The sequence below is a fragment of the Trachurus japonicus genome, chromosome 10 (genome assembly GCF_045865225.1).
Source record: "Trachurus japonicus isolate A0001 chromosome 10, Traja_1.0".
NCBI classification, from domain to species: Eukaryota; Metazoa; Chordata; class Actinopteri; order Carangiformes; family Carangidae; genus Trachurus; species Trachurus japonicus.
The window spans coordinates 11,309,279-11,329,955 of record NC_140916.1 but is presented as its reverse complement, the minus strand read 5'-3'; the positions used below and the strand labels follow the sequence as shown (position 1 = coordinate 11,329,955).

The 20,677-nt window shown below is 42.6% G+C and overlaps 1 protein-coding gene across 2 annotated transcripts in view; it reads left to right on the top strand.

Moving 5' to 3' along the window:
* The window catches only part of htr4 (5-hydroxytryptamine receptor 4), a 170,223-nt gene extending 153,164 nt beyond the window's left edge, over positions 1-17,059 (top strand). The window contains exon 7 of one of the 2 annotated variants that reach the window (XM_085789261.1): positions 15,865-17,059. In XM_085789261.1, coding sequence (XP_085645387.1) covers positions 15,865-15,946 — 82 coding nt within the window. In that variant the 3' untranslated portion in view covers positions 15,947-17,059. The remainder of the gene's footprint in view (positions 1-15,864) is intronic. The other variant, XM_085789262.1, reaches the window with a different exon arrangement.
* Positions 17,060-20,677: the final 3,618 nt, after the last annotated feature.

The following is a 20,677-nucleotide window of genomic DNA, read 5'->3' as shown; positions in this document are numbered from 1 at the left end:
ATTTTGGCAAATTGGCCCATTGCCATAATCCCTATAGTATTAGGAGTAGGTTTGTTATCTTTAATTGTCGGTGCAAGCTATTTTTATAACGGCGGAGAAGAGCCGTGAGCTGCTCAGAGCTACGCTACGGAGGCTAATGGGAGTTCTTGGTTTCTCTCATCAAACTCATCAAATACACAATCCAACAACTCCAAAACGCTCTGGTGGATAAGTTGTGACATGCTTCAGGACTGAGTTTCTCCTCAAATCATCACCTCTCCTCCTTCATCTTCAGTCAAGGTCAGTTCTGCAGCAGCAGCTTTCATAGAGTCAGAAACACACAACTCAACTTTTCATCAAGGCATCCTGGTGGCAAAATAGAGCAGTGAATGCTGAGTAAAACTGATGATGCCCGCCGCCCCCCGTGACGATGGGCGTCGCCTCAGGTCGTGTGTAGGCACTGATGTATATGAAGTTTTTCTTAATGAAAACCTCTGGGCTTCACCAGAGGAAGAGGAGCTGTTTGGTTCCTCCTCCTTCTTCTTCTTCTTCTTCTTCTTCTTCTTCTTCTTCTTCTTCTTCTTCTTCTTCTTCTTCTTCTTCTTCTTCTTCTTCTTCTACACACACACACTCTCTGTCTCTGAGGTTTCATTCATGATTGCCCCTCGTCTGCTGATGGAGATCTTGTTTATTTTCTTCCTTTTGAGCATCGTGTAAATATGAAGATATTTCCCTTCGTCTCACGGGACTCAGCACTGCAGAAAAGTCATTTTTCCTCCCTCCCAGGTAGAAAGCAGCAAAAACATTTTCCATCGTCCCCCCATTCCCCCTGCCCCTGCCTCATCCCCAAAACCTCCAACCCCCCCACTCCTTCTGACTGCCTCAGTGCATCGCAGAGACGTGGGGAGAGAGGAGCTGTGTGGATCAGTGGAGTGGACCAGAGTGACCTACAGCAAAGATTCATAGGAACATTTAACATGTTGGTGAAACTGAGGGGGGAAAAAAACACCCGAGGACTTTTACAGTAATATATCTGTTATTTACTGGGAAAATATGTCACGAAATTGAAAATAAATTTGGTTGCAATTTGAAGATGTCAGATCTGGTGAAGGGTCTGTGCAGGATTAGAGTCTTGAACCAGACTCAGGTTGGTTTTCACAAAGAAGGAATTTATTTTGGTGGTATGAGTATAAAGTGACATTTACAGTGTAAATGCCCATGCATGCTACACAATTGATTTTATTTTTCGTTTAGTTGAGTTTATTTGCACCTGAAATACATGAAAACAATGAGAACAGTGTAAGTTAAACATTCTGCAGAAGTGGAAGAAAAAAAGGGCTCATGAAAATACAATTGTATGATTGTGTCTGGTTTCATGTAAAGATAACGCCATATAAATAAAGTTGTTATTATTATAAAGGTCAGTGTAAATATATCGATAGTGTTGTGTTGCTATTAATTAATCAAAAAATCGAGCTTCTATTAGCACCTCTGAGCATCTGGCTCCAATATTCGGGGCAGATGGACGACTGACTGACCAACAGACGGACTGAGTGACTGACCGACAGCCGTCACCGGCCTCGGGCCTCAGCAGCAGCAGCATGTCAGAGGTCAGAGGTCGGATTAAAGCGGCTGCGACGCTCGCTCAAACGACAGGAACAGAGCGAGGAAACGTCCGTGTGGGTTCGACAGATGCTGCTGCTGCTGCTCTGCTCTTCTTCTCTGCGTACACAGCAAAGCACATTAACGACAGTATACACAGAACAAACAGGTCTTATCCTCCCACACACACACACACACACACACATTGGCCTTTCCACCACGGTTAAACCTGAGCTCATCGTGACGGGAGCCTCTATCCACCACGACTGTTTGTGTTCACGCAGGACTGAAGCTGCAGCTACATTAACTGTTGTGTGTGTTCAGCAGATAAAAAGAAAGGCTATAGGTCAGATATTACTTATGTACTTATAAAGTTTACTCAGTGGCTTTAGTTCTGTTGGTTTGTTTACTCGTGGATGTGTGTTCAGCTCCTGCAGCTGAAGCAGAGTCGACATGGGTTCGAGTTACTGCATGTGTTTCCTGTAGGAAGCTCTGCAGGAAGATACAAGAGAGTGTGAATCAGTCAGCAGCTGAAGGAAATGAAACTGTTCATTCAATCACAGTTCAGTTTTACTGTTGACAGGCCTCCAGAGCAGCAGGCTGCACTGTGCTACATTCATTAATGGAGTATTATCTGTATCAGTATGTGCATTCAGGTTTGGTCGGAAGTGGGCGTGGCTTCTAGATTAGGGATTACAAAGGGAGTTATGTGGGTTCTGGCAATGCAGAGGTCTATGAAGCATCAGATTGATAGTTTATGGCCATATGAATGATGATGAGACATGTTATGGGATGTATCTTTTACCCTTTGTGTGGGGAAAAGCTGCAGCTTTGTTTCTTCTGATGGAGGCGCGACATTGAGGAAGTGCATGAAATAAAATGGACGTTCCTTTATGTATTCAGATCCATCTACAGTAATTATCAGTATCTTTATGGAGACATATTCAGATACATATTTGACACATCACTAATAGGGTCACTCGTCAGTAAACCATTGATTGATTGATTGATTGATTGATTGATTGATTTCATATGATAGACATACATACGAAAGGATAGGTAAGAAGCTAAGGCTTATGAGGAACCTACCCCCTTGCAACTGTTACATTCACAATCAATCATTGTGTAGAGACAACAAGATCATTAGGCTACTTTGCATACAGAGACAACAGTAAGCAAAACAAACAGTAAAATAGGATGCTCTTGCAGAATTCATACATGCAGTTCATGAGAAATGAGGAATAGCTTACTATCTTATTAAAGCAATTTCATAAACAAAGAAAAACAATGAAAAGCAAGAAATTATTAATAACTTAGATTCACCAATGAATATAATAACTTACAATACAGTAGTTTAAGTTTACATGGAAACATTCGCTTTCATGCGAGCATGTTCACACCAAAACTTGGATGAGGGGATGGAAACGTCATCCTGTTTCTGTGTCTGATTGAAGAGGGACCTGTTTGTTTTTACATGTTCAGCAGAATGAAGTGGTAATGTGGCACTGGTCTGAGTGTGTGTGTGGCTTGTTTAGTGCCCTTAAGTGGCCAAACACTGCTAATTACAGCTCTGAGTGGATGACTGTGAGGTCTCTGTGTGATGGGCTCTGAGCTGACAGGACCAAACTCTGACCAGGAAGAAATGTTGAGTGAATCTGCCTGTGGCTGGAGACATGAGGACATAAACACCAGCTCAGTGTGTGTGTGTGTGTGCACATGTATGTGTGTCTGATTGATGTGTTGTGGACGTTTCTGACTTTGTGTGTGTCCGCTCATTAGAGCTCCTGCGGACGACAACGCCACTGACAAACATTTGTCTCCGTTTAAAACGTCTCTTCATGTGTCCGTTCTGAAGTTTGTCGGGCAATGTCGTCCACACACACAAACAGAAAAAATGAAACAACAAGAGGCCGGAGGGTCACAGCAGACACAAAATATTTACAATAACAAATCAAAGCCAAGTGTTTACAGTGTGAATGACAAAGCTGCTCCGTCCTGACGCCGACGGCTCTTTGACTAAAACACAAGATTGTAGAACATTTTCAGAGATCTGACCGATAACGTGACAATGGAGTTCGAAAAATAAAAGACAAACATTATGGTTTTTAAAATCATAGGAGCGTTTCAAAAATAAATGTTTGCAGTGAAATCAGATCGGTTCTTTTGTTGTGTTTTTATTAGTTTGTTCTTGGCTCATGAGGATGAAAGCACCACAAGGGAAAGGCTGTAATTTATGGTTTCTCTCTGTTCAAACATATTATCAGCAGTAAAACAACAATATTCCCCTCTGAGGTATTAAAGGAGAAATGCTCCCAGTATAAGACGCTGTGAAATCACAGAAAATTTAAAGGTAAATACAACAGAAACAGCTGAGGAGCAGCGGAGCAGCTCCTGGTCCTGGTTGACCTTTGACCCAGTTGGTTCTTCCATGCCGGAGCCGCGGGGCCCGCCGGTTTCAGTCGGTGCAATCTTCTGTGCAATCTTGTGGCGGGCGCTGCAGCTAATCGAGTGTCAGTGTGAATGTTCTGCAGCAGATAAAGACGAGATAAAACTGTTCTGTCAGAGTCGGAGGAAACAAAGCGAACAAACATCAGAAGCAACGGTGTAAAGTATTTTTCTAATAACATTCACAGTCAATAACCCTGACCTTTGAGTTTAATGGGATCACATTCAGCTGTTTTAGTTATGTCATGTAAACACAGAATCAAAGTCATTATAGTCAATGGAGTGTGTTTCTAAGGATCTTTTACTTCTCCAGGGTAAACACACCAGAGCAGACGCTCTTTAGTCTCAGCTCCACTTTTATTATTCAGGTATTAATGGATGGATGGATGGATGGATGGATGGATGGATGGATGGATTGTTTGAATACATTTTTGATTAACTGAAAATCCCCACCCAGTTATATACTTTATTTTTTGACTTATTTAAAAACTGTAGATGTGATTGTCAGAGATCATTCATCAGACTCACCTGTCAATGTTTTAATTTGGTATTTCATAAATAGCAAACGTGTGAGTTGACTCTCAGGTTTAAACATATGTCTCAGTATCAACAAAAGTGGAAGGAGACATTTCCTCTGTGCTGATTTAAACCTGAGAAACTAAATGTAAATCTAAACTCTAAACCTGAACTAAATGAGCTCTTTAAAATAACACTAACATAAATATAGGGCAGTTGCCTATTTAAGTCCATAGATGGTGCTGCTATATTATTTTTGCCCTCAGCGGTTTAGCGGTTACTGTATTTTCAGGTATTCGCCCGCTCGAGCACCATTTTGGGTTAATGTTTTTTTCCTGCCGTAAGGTAAGCAGTATAAATGGTGCTCTATAAATGTGAATTATCTTGATAAATTAAAGAAGAAGTGAGCGGAATATTTGTGTTAATATAAGTCTTAAATAGTTATATCTTTCGACAGCAATCACTTATATAGAGTGTTTGGTCTGAAACACGGGTCTGTCAGTCACTCTGCTCTGCTGTAAGCCGAGGAGAAAACTTTCCTTGTATCCTACAACCTTTATCCAATGAGGAGAGAGAACGGCATAAAGGGGCGGTCCTCTCTGTGTGTGCAGCCAAGGGATGCGCGTGAATGTGGTGACGTAGGGATGAGGGCGGGGGCTGCTAACTCCATCGGCTGACAGGAAGTTAGCCAAAACGACCGGATCGCTTACTTCTGCTTTAACGGTTGTTTATGTATCCTGTTTGACTGCTGTGTAGATACTATGTGGAAATATGTGCGCTATCCAGCAAGACATTCAGAGTTTAAATACTTTCATTTTATCTGTGTTTTATGAGAATGTCGGCCATGACTCGCTAGTTCACGTGTACAGCATTATTTCTTAGGCTGTAGGCTTACTGTGAACCTGTTTCTTTACTTATGGTTAATGTTTATTTTCTTGCCGTAAGGTGGAGCCGCCAGCACCTGACTTGTGATTACAGTAATAAACGGCGTGGACCGAGCCATAAATACGTCAACCGCCCGTGTCCGACTTGTCCCTCTTCTACACTCCAACATCGACACAACACAACACAGAGTCTGGGTGTGGAGTGGCGCAGCTCCCGCACGGGCCGGGTTACATATACATAACACATCCATAAGCAGGTGTGACACAAATGTAAACATGATGGCATCATGCAGCACCTGTCTGCTAACTACCATGGCAACTTACTGTAAATCACCCAAACTCCAGACCTAAATCTGACCTGAGACCTGAAGACTAAAACTCAAACTGGTCCTCGCAAACAAAGAAGCACACACACACATACACACAGACACACACACACTGTGATTTCTCCTGATTCCAGTCATGTAAGCAATTAGTGGAGGAATGGTGCGTCTCAGCGTTGCAGGCGTCAGTCATCCAGAAATAATCAAACCTCTGATCTACTGAGAACCAGCGGTCCACTGATCTCATGCCTTCCCCACATACACACACACACACACACACACACCCACCATGTCCCTCTTCCCCTGCCTGAGCTGGTCCGTGTGTGTGTGTTTTCAATGCAGCGCCATCTTAAAGAAGAATCCCTCTTCCTCAGGGATTCAGCTTCTGTTCTTATGTTGTGACAAGTGTGTGCGTGCGTGTGTGTTGTGTGTGTGTTTGTGTGTGTTTGTGTGCATCCCCACAGGCCGGCCTGCCTCTGTGACTTCACCATCACGCCTCAGCAGCGGTGGTTTCCAGGCTAAAGTCTGTTTTAATGTTGTGAGACGAGCGGAGCAGGAGGAGGCTCAGCGGTCGACTCAGAGCTCAGAAAAACTCTCAACAACAAAATAATCCTTCTTACTCTCCACAAGAAGCTTCTGCAGGTTGATACCTGACTCACTGCAAAGAGAAAAATAAAAATAAAGCAGATCCAAGACTGAGAAGGAGGGGAAAAGTGCAATTTGTAAAATATTTTCCCCAGAGGAAACTGACCATCAGCTCCTGTTCACACTGCTGCTTTACCATGTTCTCTATAATTAAGCAACACAATAAAAACATGAACAGATCTTTGACCTTGTGTCACATTAAAGCCTTTTATGCTGAAATTATTGAAATTAAATTACTTTGTTCACAACAGACAGTTGGTGGACAACTGCAGATCAAACGCTGTTACATTTAATATTTATTTCTCATCATAATGATCGACCCACCTGAGCCTCATCATTACTTCACCCATTAATTCATCAGTAATAATGCAGCCTAATAGAAGAGTGAATCATCCATCATGACGTTTGTGCTGCTGTTGAATTGGTTCGCTTTATACTGTACAGAGGGGGTTTCTGATGTTGTAATATTATAACAGGTGGTTAGTTTTATTGTTGTAGATTCTGAATCATTAGCAATTTGATTTATTTGTAGTTTCAGTTATTTCACACGACCTCGTGATTTGACTCTGATCACTCACAATATTAAACCCGTTTTAACCTCATATAGCTGCACATCAGAATAATCTGTGTTTATTGAAAACTTAAATTGTCTCAATTAAATATTTGTGTAAAGATCAACAGAGGAGAAGTGGAAAATGAAAGTTGGAAAGTTTGGAAAGTTGTAGTGTGGAGATCCTGGGTGGTCTGCTGTCACTTTTGAAAATAAAGATTTTCAATGCAGCGGTGTTGATGAAAACAGGAAGTTGATCAGAAAGGGCGTCTATCTGAGAGTGGCACCAGTTTTCGTACAGTACAATGGCGTCTTTCCTCTGACTGTGTCTCTGTTATCAGGGAAAGGTCCATTGCTGATTAAGCTGCTCTCTCACAGCTATCGCCCAGATCCATCTCCATCAGAGACGGCTCTGTCGAGGGGCCGGCCTCGGATCGAGCCCGAGGGCCACATGGCATTAAAACCTCTTATGAGATAAGAAAACAAGGAAATCTGTAATAGGAGGGTGAATGAGCTGATTCCTCTGTGAGCTGGTGTCAGCAGCGTGATGACGGACGCCCTCGCTGTCTGGCTGAAGGAGCCGTGGTTTCACTGTGACAGATAGAGGGAAGTTTTCTTCAGCAGTGTGTTTTATATGTTGATGAGCTGCAGGTCGGACTCAGAGGAGAAGACATCCACTCACAGTCTAATACACTTTTTTACTTACTTCACCTCAGGAAAATAAAAAATGCAGCTATATTCAGGCTGTTGATGAGATGTTTTTAAAGTGTGTGTCCAGGGAGAATCGACCGAGACCAAAAAACTCTTTTTCATTGCAGCTCTTTTCATCTTTATGATGATGATATATCGTTGCTCTGTGGAGGGTGAAGCCCTCAGAGCTTCTCCTGCATCACACCTCCAGCTCCAGACTGGGAAGAGGTTTCCTCAGAGATTCTTTTGTTATGAAGTCAAAGTCAAGGTGAACATATAAGTTTGAAGGCATCGATTTAAAGCTTAAGGTTCATACAGTATATAGATGGTTTCATGTTGCATGTAAACCTGACCTGGGATCTGTTTTCACTGGGCCGAGCAGATCTTCTCTTCAGCATTAACACTCGCATTCATCGGAGCAGCTCTGAGACGTTGTGCAGAAAGTTACGTCACACACTTGGTCTTGAAAAGAGCAGCAGTGCTGCGTTCAGCTGCCGTGGGATTTCAGAGCTTCACTGACCTTTGAACAAAGTTCAGAGGAAACTTACAGAATCGCTCTGTTGTGCAGTTTCACCTCCAGTCGCAGCTTCAGACGTCCCTGATGGAAACAGCACGAACGTGTGCTGCAGCATCGGACCTCGCCTCCTCCCTCCCTCCTCCCCCTCCTCCTCATCCTCCTTCTCCTCCTCCTCCTCATCCTCCTTCTCCCTCCTTCCTCCTCCTTGTCCTCCTCCTCCTCTACCTCCTTTCTCATCCTCCTACTCCTCCTCCTTCCTCCTCCCTCCTCCTTGTCCTCTTCCTCCTCCTCTACCTCCTTTCTCCTCCTCCTTCTACCTCCTCCTTGTCCTCCTCCTCCTTCTTCCTCCTTGTCCTCTTTCTCCTCCTCCTTCCTCCTCATTGTCCTCCTCCTCCTTCTCCCTCCTTCCTCCTCCTCTTTCTACCTCCTCCTCCTACTCCTCCTTCCTCCTCCTATCTTCTCCCTCCTTCCTCCGTCTTGTCCTCCTCCTCTTCCTCATCCTTGTCTTCCTCCTCATTCTCCTTATTCTCCTCCTTGTCCTCCTCCTCCTCTACCTCTTTTCTCCTCCTCCTTCTATCTCCTCCTCCTACTCCTCCTCCTCTTTCTCCTCCTTCCTCCTACTTGTCCTCTTTCTCCTCCTCCCTCCTCCTCCTCCTCCTCTTCCTCCTCCTCCCCCTCTTCCTCCTCTTCCTCCTCCTGCAGCTAAAGCTCCTCCAGCTCTCTAATGCTCTGTGACACGTCCTCAGACCAGATTTACCCTCATGAAAGTCTGACGGTCTGATTCCCTCAGCAGACCTGAGATCAGCAGAGCTGCAAACTTTTAAGTTGATTCTTTTGAGTTTTTGAACTCGAGCGTCAACAACTTTATACATTCATGCCTGTTTTTTAATCTCCTGCCTTCAGTGGCTGCTCTCTTATTTCATCCTGGGAAACAGAGCAGATGGAGGTTGTGACTCGTCTCCCTCTCTCTCACAGGTGAGACGGCTGCAAACATTAAATCCTCCTTTACTGCTCAGATAGTGATCTTCCTCCTCCTCCTCCTCCTCCTTTGTGCCCTTTCTCCATTTTAGCCGGAGACATGACTGGATGTTGCTGTAATTGAGGTGATGACACCTTCCTACTGTAATTCATTTGAGGACAGTTTTTTTGGGGGGGGTTTAAAGTTGGATACAAACAAATAAACTCTCTGTCAAGGTCGAAGGAAACTGCAAACACTGAAGTTATATCATATTATATATTTATTTTTATTTTTTGGAAAGTCAATGCTGCACTTGCCAAACCATATTTTTCTTTTTGTTGCAGAGCTGGAAGCAAACTTTCCCCGTGGGTGTAAACTTTGAATAATTTTTGCATAAAATTCTCTTCTTCTTCTTTTCTCAATACTGCGTTATCTCTTTTCAGTTCATCTCATATTTATCACCCTTCTTTCTCTCTCCCACTCCTCCCTCTGCCATCGTCAGCATCACAGCAGGAGGCGAGCTCTGTAGTCTTTTTACATTATTTTCATCATTTCTTTTTACCTCGAGTTTGAACCAGTTGCATTGCTCATTGTTGTTTGTCGTGGTGGGTGGCGATCAGCCCGGAGAGAACGAGACACATGCAGCTCAGATGAAAAGAAGGAATGAGGAGAGAGAGAGAGAGAGAGAAGGTTTCCTGATTGTGATGATCAGACTGTGAGCACTTCAGTGGAGTAGAGAGAGAGAGAGAGAGACAGAGAGAGAGAGACAGAGAGAGAGAGAGAGACAGAGAGAGAGAGGCAAAGCAGTTGTTTATCCTTGTGTGACCTCTGCTCAGGTTCCCGGAGCAGACGAAGGAATAAAAGTTAAACGAGTGACTGGAAACCTGCAGAGGAAGTGTTTCACATTGCCACGACAATTATAAAGTTAAAGTTTGTCAAGAACATGAATTAAGTTTTTCCTCAGTGTTCACCTCAAAAATTAAACATTTCTCTGTGGGTTTTAGAAAATTGACTCTTTATGTTCAGCAGTAGGATTTTCAAAGTCCTTTGGATGAAGTTAAATATAAACAAAGAGCAGAGTCAACTAAAGTTGAACATACCTGGAAATGTGAAGGTTGATTTTCCTTCATATTAAAATCTCTGTGTTTAATCTTTGAAGCTTCGACTTCTCTCATACTGCCCTGAGGACGCTCAGCTGAAACTTCATCCCTCCCTCTGGATTAACTCTGAATTATCCTTTGTTAAGCTTTATTGAGAGAGCGCCTCGTTACTTTGTTCCTCTGATACGAAAATCTTCTCCACGCACTCGGCAAACAAAGAGAGGACACGGAGCAGCGTCGTCACTCACAGGAGGTCAACACGCAGGTTAATGCAGCTCAGCTCGGTGCCCGTGGCGTTAAGAGGGAGGCACGTGAACTTAAACATGAGACACTTCGTTATGGTCCTTGCACCATCAGGAGAGGAAAACCAAGAAACTGCCGGGGGCCCTAAAGAAGAAAAAGGGGGCCCCTGATGGCCCCTGATATGGCACCTACTGCAGTGACAACTATAAACCTGAACTTTACAGCCAACAACTTCCCATTACCTACATGTGAGGCATTCAGAGGACCTCTGTAAATTCTAGTGTTTACTGTTGGTCTGGTTTTTTAAGGTTTTTTTGGTTGGCATTTTTGTATTTTTGCCTTTATTAGAAACAGACGTAGAGATATGACAGGAAACGGGAAGAGAGAATGGGAAAACACAATAAATGATCTCTATGTAAATTACAGTGTCTGCTAGTTTTAATTAAGTAAAATTTAACTCTGGTTTATGATCATTTTTATCTGTTAGCATGATTGTGCGCAAGTCATGCTAAAGTATAGGTCAATTTGAACTAATCAATTGTTGGTGATCTATCTTTGGCTGTCAGGGTGTGTTTAAAGGAGACATATCATGTCCCCTTTCCACACATTAAAATAGTTCCCAGGTGTCTTAAATACCTATATGTGTCATGCTTTGGTCAAAATACCCCAAGGATCAAACATCACAGCTCTTTTCATCCTCTCAAAACTGCCCTGTTCAGAACAGCTGGTTTCAGTGCCTGTCCCTTTAAATGCAAATGAACCACTGCTTGCCCTGCCCCTTCTACTGGTCCCAGGTAGGGGTGGTGTTATGCAAATTCGAAACCATGTTACATCACTGGAAGACAACTGAGGGAACAGCTCGTAAAACCACGTGGATTTCAACCTAGGGAGCCTTAAAATTACAGATTGTTTTGTCAATTCTCACATTTTGGGGGCCGGAAGGCAAGACCAACACCCAAATATATGTTAAAGAGCTTTCAAAAAGTGATATTTCCATAATATGTCCCCTTTAAGTTCTGCTGGGAGAATCTCACCTCGCTGCAGGTGTGACGTTCAGTGTTCAGTGTTCAAACTCGTCATTGACGTCATCCGGGCTCGTTTTCCTCCTCCTTCTGTTCCCACTGGTCCGCTGCAGGGTCGTCGGAGGTCAGGGTCTGCTCCATGTCGCAGGGAGATGAATGTTCACCACATTGCTGCCCCAAAAATATGTAGAAGTGTTTAGTCTGTTAGTAATCCGGGCCTTCTGTCTGTCTGCGTCTCTCTCTTCTCTCTCTCTCTCCCGGCCTCATTAAACAAATCTCCATCCTGTCTCCTGTCCTGCCAGTTGTCCTGTTGGCTCGGCTGTGTACAAACAAAACCACAAATACACGCAGGACGGATCCAGCCACATGTCCCGCTCCAAATCTTCATCTGATCCAAATACACAACTCAACAAAAAAAAAAAAAAGTCTCTTCAGTGCATTAGAATAAATACAGTACATATTTAGTTGTGGCTCAGTGATTCCTCCAGCTCTCTCTTCATGATTTGTCGTGTTTCTTTTTCAAGAGTTTTTCTGTTTCTTTCTTTTGTCACCTACATTTAAAATGGACTGACTTTATGTAACATTAATGTATTGTTTAAGATACAGGCGGATTATGGTGTTTTATATCATGTTAGTGTTGATATTTCATTGTCAAATCAGTTTAAATATTAATCTGATGATGACAAGAAGCACCAATGCGTCGGCTGAACATCAGTATCAGTCAATTTTCACCTCATTGACTGGCTGAGGATCAGCCATTGGAAAATACTGATGTTGTGTTCGATGTTTATCTGTTGTGTGGTATATTGTGCTGACAGGAGAAGCCTGTTTTTTGTCTCTTTTTTGGGAGAGACGTAAATCTGCTGAGACGCCAGAGGGTGCGTGGCGTGCACGTTCAATTTGTTAAAGTCAACTGACTGAAAATGTTCAACTTTTTTTGGGAGTAATGAAGATTTCTTTGTTTCCTTTACACAAAAAAGGAATAAACGACAGAAAAAGCATCAGTACCAGCATCGGCCAAATTGTTATTTTTAACATCGGTATTGGTACTGTATTGTCCCAGAATTTCACAATCAGTACATCCCTAAAAATAATCTATAATCAATAATCTGTTGGTTTAAAACCACCTCTTTCCTTTGCTAAAGCTGCAGTTGCTCTACTACACAGTGAAAACCAGTTGACTTTTCATCAGCTCCTGCAAATTAGACAGGTGTATCATTAGCCCCAAATGTTGTTAGGACCTTTGTCGTCATGGTAATGGACAGTTAAGGCTCATGGATAGAAGAAACAAAATGATGACGATCTGTCCTACTATAAACAAGATGACCTATCAATAAATGTAACTATAGATCGTAACATGCTGGCTCCTCATGAGCAACACACACGCTGCTGCTGATATGTTTCCACATTTAAAGGCTTTTTTTTTTTTTGGCCTCACCATATGTCGCGCCGTCAAATGACTTCACAGATGACATCATGGTTTGGACTCATGTTGCTGCTGTGAAGCACGAGCCACTGGAGCTTGAACGTATGGAGACACGTGAGAGCATGAAGATTAATGCTGCGAGTGTCCTCTCATAAAACACTGATGAACACATGAAGCATCAGTCGTCTAATTAGGCAGTGTTTAATTAACTGACATCACTGAAAATATAACTGCAGTCGATGGAAGATCAATGACTGAGCGTCTGTGTTTCCACCAGAGAGCGGAGCAGCAGCCGCTGCAGCACCAAGAGGCCGGGCCGAGGGGAGGGGGGGGGGGGGGGGGGGCAGGTTTAACCCCACAATGTGGCAACAATTTCTGGTTCTGCCCTGACGAGAACCTGCAGCCCGTTTTCCTTTTGAAGCGTCTGAACGTTCTTCTATCTGGACGGAGAATTTCACGGCCAGTTTGGCAGCAGGAAGTGTCTCTGGTCGGGGTGTTTGTGTAAACAGCTCGTAATGGTTTGAGCCCACAGTGAGGCCTCTGTGGTGCACACACACACACACACACACACACACACAGATGTGTCTACACAAAAATGTGGGCAATCACTCACTGCATCTGTCCCCACACACACACACACACACACACACACATGTATAATTGCATGTGTAACCACAGGCAATCACTCTTGTCATTGAAATGTACTGGAGCCTGCAGGCTACACAAGTGAGAGCCATTATGGCGACCAAATGAGTTTCTCTTCTATCCGACTTCATCAAATCATGTGGCCGACGCTCTTGAAAAGAGCTGCGCTGGCCAGTTGTTGTGCGGTAATGTCGCATGAATTCTGTCAGTGTGCATTTATTTGTCGGAGCCAATCACAGTTACGCGCTGGACGTAGCATTAGCTCCGTCCTCATGCTGCTTTAAACGCTGTGTCGTTATCGCAGAGTGTGTTGGAGCAGAACTAGCTCAGCATGGTAGAGAAATGGAGGCTGTAGTCCTGCATGTGTGTGCGCTATTTAATGCTGATGTTGTCCTCCATGGTTCATTCTTGTTGTTCCACACAAGAAGATTCAAGAATCGAGATTTCTTTATTGTCATTCAAACTATGCAACAAAAAATACACGAGAATAAAATCATGAGCATCTGAAAACAAAATAAAATACCACAAAAACAGATATAGAAACAAAATAAATACACTTGTGACACTGTGATATTAAAATGCATTAAATAAATCAATAAAAATAACATGGATGTCCTAGATATTGAATTGGATGAGTCAAATATTGGGCAATTCTGAGTCTGTGTTGGCGAGCTCATAATCAGTTTTCTGTATTCGCCTCAGATGACTTTAATACTCTGTCGTAGCTTTCCTGATAATATGACAGATCAGCTGTGTCCCAAGTCAGGGGGCTGAATCCTTCAGAGGACACAGCCTACACCGTCTACAGAGGCAACACCTTTGGAAGCACCGCTGGTAAATCGGACGGTCTAACCTTTGGAGTATTTCCTGATTGTACCTGAATTCAACCAACATCCTAACATTGAACATTTGAAAGTGGCAGCTTTTTTTTTTACACTTCCAGTGGACAGGCCTTGTTGTTGCGACGCTGTGATGTAATCAGCATTCAAATGCGTCCTGAGTTTGTGATCTCTTACTTTAGATTTATGGTTCTTTCGTTCCTCTGTGTCTGCAGCTGATGACTAAACCACACAACAACCATAAAATAAAAACATAAATTTGCCGCAAGCTCCTTTTTGGATTTTCACCACATTGTTAAGAAATAAATAAGTAAAATAAAAACGTCTGGATGATGATTCAGTGTGAGGAGCACATGTGAGTGAGTTTCCACTCAGGTTGTGTGTTTTGGTTCTGGACACATGAAGTGACTGTGGAGTGTGTGTGTGTGTGTGTGTGTGTGTGTTCAGGTTACCGTCTCTCCTTCTCTTTCTTTGTTTTTTTCCTGTCACTAACGTCAGTGCTGGAGTCAAACCGCGGTCAGATCAGACAGCGTCTCTGCTTCACCTTCACTCCGTAACTCTGAGTTTCCAGTAAGAACAGATCAGACTGGTTTTCCATCAGGAGGACCTGACGAGTCTTTTACTGAGTGTTTTATCAGTTTACAGAAGTCTGTGGAGTCTAAACTGTCTGATCCGTGAAATACTGACTTGATTCTTATTCTGTTCTTTAGTGGTAAACATCAGGTGGTTTGGAGTCACTGTGTTTTTGCAGAAACCTGAGTTTATTAGAGCTGCTGCAGGTGTCAGTGAGGACGATGTGTCTGTGAGAACTATCACTCTCTGGTCAAGGGTCAAAGTCAATGACACATGCAAGACCTATAAGTGTTAAAGGGATAGTTCAACATTTTGGCAAACTGGCCCGTTGCCATAATCCCTATAGTCATAGCAGTACTTTCATTACCTTTAATTGTCGGTGCAAACTATTTTTAGAACGGCGGAGCAGAGCTGCAAGCTGCTCAGAGCTACGCTCTGGTGGACAAGTGGTGACCTGCACATATGAGATAATAACGGACCAGACAGAGTTGTTTTTTCAAAGCAAATGCAGAGACTGCTTGATGAAAAACTCATCAGCAAACGTAACATTCTGTTATTATCTCATGGCGTGGTGAATGTGCAGGTCACAACTTGTCCAACAGAGCGTTTTAGAGTTGTTGGATTGTGTATTTGATGAGTTTGATGAGGGAAACCAAGAAATCCCATGATCCTCCGTAGCGTAGCTCTGAGCAGCTGTTCTAAAAATAGCTTGCACCTACTGCTATGACTATAGGGATTATGGCAATAGGCCAATTTGCCAAAATGTTGAACTATCCCTTTAAAGATAACTAATAACAAAAGGTTTTTCCTCCAGGGCTCAATAAAGTTATTCTGCTTCTGATTCTGACCTGCAGTGATCAGTCTGCTCAGGCACTGGTGATGACCCTCCCTCTGTTTTGTCTCTCAGGTATTCCGTCCTTCACAATGGGAACCACACAGAGCAGGAGAAGAAGTCTCCGCCCACCGAGTCCCGCGAGTCCTGCTTGTGACCCACGACGACTCCTCCTCAGTCACATCTCCGACGTCCTCCGGCTCCCCCACCATCAACCGCAGGAGCTGCAGGAGACACATTCCCAGCCTTCACATTCCCAGAGCTGAAACCCCGAACACAAGACGCTACGACTCCTGCAGAACTCCAAACCAGACCAGACCAGTACCAAACCAGACCGGACTCTGGAGGTCCGGGAGAGGAACGTGACATTGTGCATCTGGTTTAAAACTCAAGCTGTGGTCAAAGGTGAAATAGACCAGAACAAAAAACCTGGATCTCTGTCTCTGTCTCTGTGATGCCGGTTCTGCAGGACCACAAAGAACTTGCAGCGGCCCCCGGGCCCCTGGGTCTCGGGCCCCAGACTTCAGGCCTGAGCTTATTCGCTCATCTCACGCTGCGACCGACAGCTTCGAAGGAGCATGTGGGAAAATTTCACAGCACGAGATGTGATTATGGACCATGTTGGGGAGTCGCGGAAGTGAATTATGTTGCCAAAGCTATTTTAATATGACACAGTGGACCTATTTCTGTCGATTATGTGAAGCTCCCTGTTGTTTTCCGGTGTAAAATCAGAAAGATTGTAGATACGACTTTAGAAGGTTGTTCCTTGTAAAACAAGCATAACGAGTTTGGCAAAAAAAACAAAAAAAAGAGCTTTTAAAACAAGTTTTATTCACAAAAAGAGGCCGAGTTCAGAACAATATTTCTTCTGCTTTAACATCACGTGGTTAAAAAAAAAACATCTTGTGTCTTCTCTCTCGACACAAACCTGAAGAACCTTGTTCGTCTCTTGGGTCAAAGCTTCCCTGCGGCTTTGTTGAATCCTCACTAAGCTGAAAGGAAAATGCGTTTTTTTTAAAGTTTGAGTTAAATCCTTGACCCAAACTGTCAAAGTGCTTTATTACAGAGGCTGCTAGCTCCCATTCTGGTCATCTGATGCATCGTTTCCTCCCTCAAGTTCCACACAGCGAGACCACGTTAGAAGTGACTTGTGAGGTTTATGCTGGGTGTGTGTGTGTGTGTGTGTTTGAGTCTGTATGTGTGTTTCCATGCTGCTTCTGTGAGAGTGAGAGTGTGTGTGTGTGGGGCATATTCTCCATGTGTGATGTTAGTACACTGCAAAACTCAAAATCTTTCCAAGAATATTTGTCTTATTTCTTGTCAAAATGTCTAATTTCTAGTCAAAACTAATCTCTATCTTGAAAGAAGTAAAAACTGTCGAAAAAAAATGCTACTTTTGTATGTGATGAGTCTTATTTTAAGTATAATTAGATTTGTTTTGACCAGAAATTACATTTTGACTAGAAATAAGACAAATATTCTTGGTAAGATATTTGAGTTTTTGCAGTGTATGTCTTTTCCCATCATCCCCTGCTCCGTGTCGACCTGCCGCCGGAGGCCGTGTTATAAAGAATGTACCAGAAACGCAGGAAGTCCCATTTTGTTCATGTTCATGAGACAAACAACACTAAAGCAAACTGTTTACCTGCACTAACAACACAAACTTGTCTTCTTTTTTTTTTACAAAATTAATCTCCCATCATGCCCTAGTTATACTCCTCATAGTATTAATGAACTCTGCTGCCACTTCGATGCATGAAAGAATAAAACACAGTGGAGAAAAGAAGTGACAGTAACACCTCACAAAGGTTTTTCCTTTTTTTTGCTGAGTTTGCTTAAGTTTCTCTCTTTTTTTGATGTTTGAAGTTGAAGAATGAGTTGAGGAAGTTTGTTCACTTTAATTATGCACTTAATTTTCATTATTTTTACTGCATCCTGAAGTTTTAAATGCAGCATCGCAGCAGGAAAAAAAATGGTGGAAATGCTTTTACAGTGGTCGATCTTGGAGGGATGCTCTGTCCCTAATCAATACGTTTCTATTAATAATGGATTAAATGACTCTGTATAATGTGAAGGGGTCACTGAGCCCACAGAGGATTATTACTTTATAGATTTTTTTTTAGCTCATTGTTTCTTTTTCTTCTTTTTTTTACAGGACAAACACAACGCCACATGAATGCTAATGCTGCTCAGCAGGTTGTGCTAACACTTCTGTGAACGTGTGACATGATGTCAGAGCTGTGTGTGTGTTTGTGTGTCCCCTCTGGGCCTCTGTCCACAACTGGTCAAAGGTGATTAATACATTTAGCTTCAGTAAAGCATCAGCCCCAGTTTGACTTTGATAAGAAATGATGTAAATGTCAGACTATGAGTGAGAAACTCACACCTGGTTCAGTGATACTCCATCTCTTTTTCTTTCACCTACATGATAAACAGTCGTTGATTATATCAGACACAATGGATTAAAATGACTCACAGTAAAATGTAACACCTGAAAACATCCACAGAGTTTTCTCCTGTGAGTCTGGACAGAATAAAATGACCTCAGTGAAGCTTCAGTTAAAGGGATAGTTCAACATTTTGGCAAATTGGCCCATTGCCATAATCCCTATAGTCATAGCAGTAGGTTCGTTACCTTTATTTGTCGGTGCAAGCTATTTTTAGAACGGCGGAGCAGAGCCGCAAGCTGCTTAGAGCCACACTACGGAGGCTAATGGGATTTCTTGGTTTCCCTCATCAAATGCACAATCCAACAACTCCACAATGCTCTGGTGGACAAATTGTGACCTGCACGTTCACCACGCTATGAGATAATAACGTAACGTTATGAGACAGAGTTGTTTTAGAGGTAAATTCATGCAAAACCGCTGATGCGCGTTGCCTTCAGGGACAGTTTTTCAGCAACAGTCTTTGCATTTACCTCTAAAACAACTCCATCTCTGTAACGTTCCGTTATTATCTCATAGTGTGGTGAATGTACAAGTCACAACTTGTCCACCAGAGCGTTTTGGAGTTGTTGGATTGTGTATTTGATGAGTTTGATGAGGGAAACCAAGAAATCCCATTAGCCTCCGTACCGTAGCTCTGAGCAGCTCATGGCTCTGCTCCACCGTTCTAAAAATAGCTTGCACCGAAAAAAATAAATAAAGGTAATAAAGGTAACGAATAGCAATTATGGCAATGGGCCAATTTGCCAAAATGTTGAACTATCCCTTTAAATTCTGTCAAACAAATGGACGGCGAACATCAGTAATTTGTGATATTTACTTCCACTTCCCTGTTATGAAAATTGATCAACACCGGAATCCACAAAAAGCTTCTCAAGGCTCCAAGTGGGTTTGATACAAAGAATATAGATTATGGGATGGAGTATCACTTTAAAAGCACGTGGGGATTCAAGGACACCCCTGCGTGCATGGTGAGTGGTTGAAACCTGACCTGTAAACACCAAATAAATGGTCGGAAAAGTACGAGCGGACAGATGAGGAGGCTGCGACTGAAGTTAGTGCTGCAGGAGTCTGACTCACTTTGACTCAGAGCTGCAGGATGAATGAAGGATCAGTGAGTGTCGAAGGAGTTTGTGGCTGTTTCAGCATCAAACGACAGACTCACTCACAGACATTTTCTCACTTTTTGATTCTGTTTCATTCGCTTGTATTTTTCGAACTGTGATCTCTTCCATGATTAAAGCACAGGCACTTTTTTGTGATTTAAGGAAAGTTCGGTTTGACAGTCGTCGCACACACATATTTTTTTACAAAGGCACTAGGACATACTGTATATTTCATTTTGAATACGCAGTATATTCAATGCTCTCAAGATAAGATTTTATTTCCTTTCTCAGCACCAGCTGCTGGTCCATTTCTTCCCCTTTCTGAAAAACCTAATCTGTGAATGTTCTTTATTTTTTGTAAAATGTTGGATTATAATGCACATAACATGTCCGTCAAGATATATTTTTTTTCTCTTCCCCAAAAATAACAATATTTGATTAAAAAATATATATATATATAATGTATTTCTCTCCTTCACTGTGAACCTGTAGATCATGACGTGCAACGAATAGGACAAATGAAAGAAATAGTCATTTTGTTTCACCAAAAATAACCTGATATTTTTTGACTGCGTGTTTCAGTTGGTCTGTAAACTACGGTGGCCTGGAGGGCTAAACAAACTGCAACATCAACATCTTCATCAGTTTAACAACACATTTGTGTGCAGCAAATTTCCACAACAAAAAAAGAACAGGTGTTTAGAGGCGACATTTTGATGCACTTGTTTTGTGACATTTGAAGTTAAAAGCATTAAATAACAAGTGCATCATAAGGTTCATCTTCCTTCTTTTTAAGGTATTATTTTTCTGATGGCTTATTTGCTTGTGTTTTCTTAAGTTGCATTGCATATTGTTCAGCTCCCAGGGTCACGGCAGTAGACGCAGCACCACATCAGTGACGTCTCAAAGCTCAAACCGGCAGCGTCATCTTTAACTTTTAAAACTCTTGAGTGTGAACTTTTCTCTTTGTATTCTGGTGGCACTGACTCTACATTGTTATAATAACAATGGTAATGATGCACCTTTCCCTGAGGTGAAGACGCCCTCGTGTCCTCGCTCTGCCCTCACGCTGCGCTGAGGCCACCAAAGGCTGAGAACAGAGAGTGCCGAGTCCGAACTGAATAATGCAGAGTTCCCCAGAGGCGTTCAGAGTCCTGAGAGGTTCAGCCTCCTCTCGCGTCTGCAGCGACTTTAAAGCTGCAGTTTGGTTTTCAGAACAAAACATCTGTTTTGTTTTCCCATGAGCATAAAAGGAGACAGACTTTGTGGCATCGAGTGTCTTGCATTTTTTATTTGTTTTATTAAATTTAGTTTGTTTTTCAACGTTCTGTTCAG